At 66.4% G+C, this 470-nt stretch overlaps 1 protein-coding gene across 1 annotated transcript in view; it reads right to left on the minus strand.

The window, feature by feature from the left end:
• The window catches only part of SDK2 (sidekick cell adhesion molecule 2), a 147385-nt gene that overhangs the window by 10488 nt on the left and 136427 nt on the right, over nt 1-470 (minus strand). Inside the window, exon 50 of the mRNA XM_010856483.1 lies at nt 296-422. Coding sequence (XP_010854785.1) covers nt 296-422 — 127 coding nt within the window. The remainder of the gene's footprint in view (nt 1-295; nt 423-470) is intronic.

The following is a 470-nucleotide window of genomic DNA, read 5'->3' on the forward strand; positions in this document are numbered from 1 at the left end:
GTCTTTGAGGAGAGACGGGCCAGGACAACCGGGGACGGAGCATGTTGGGGGGCTCCTGCAAGACTTTTGCTCTTGGGAGTTCCAGGGACCCCACCAGCCCAGGTGCAGACTGAGCGCAGCTCGGACATGGCGGTTGACCTGAGTGCGCCGTCCAGGGGGTTTCCTGGGGCCCCTCGGTCTTTTCAGTCCATAAAGGGAAGGAGGGCAGGAAGCGGTGGGCAGGCCCATACTCCGGGGTGGGGGGCTTCACACAGCACCCCACCGCGAGCGGGCACCAGGCCCTCCTGCCCCTCACCTGAGAGTCGGAGATTTCTGAGGGCTTCTCCGTCAGGCTGCTGCTCTCTGCCGGGATGAGGTCGTTGTACTTGGTGACGTCCTCGTCGGAGTAGTGAAGGCTGCCCGGGCTGGGCCGGGGGGGAGACCTGGGAGAGTGGGCGACAGGGGCCTGAGGGGCGACCCGGGAAGGGTGG

Source organism: Bison bison, unplaced genomic scaffold (assembly GCF_000754665.1).
Source record: "Bison bison bison isolate TAMUID 2011002044 unplaced genomic scaffold, Bison_UMD1.0 scf7180017864371, whole genome shotgun sequence".
Lineage (NCBI taxonomy): Eukaryota > Metazoa > Chordata > Mammalia > Artiodactyla > Bovidae > Bison > Bison bison.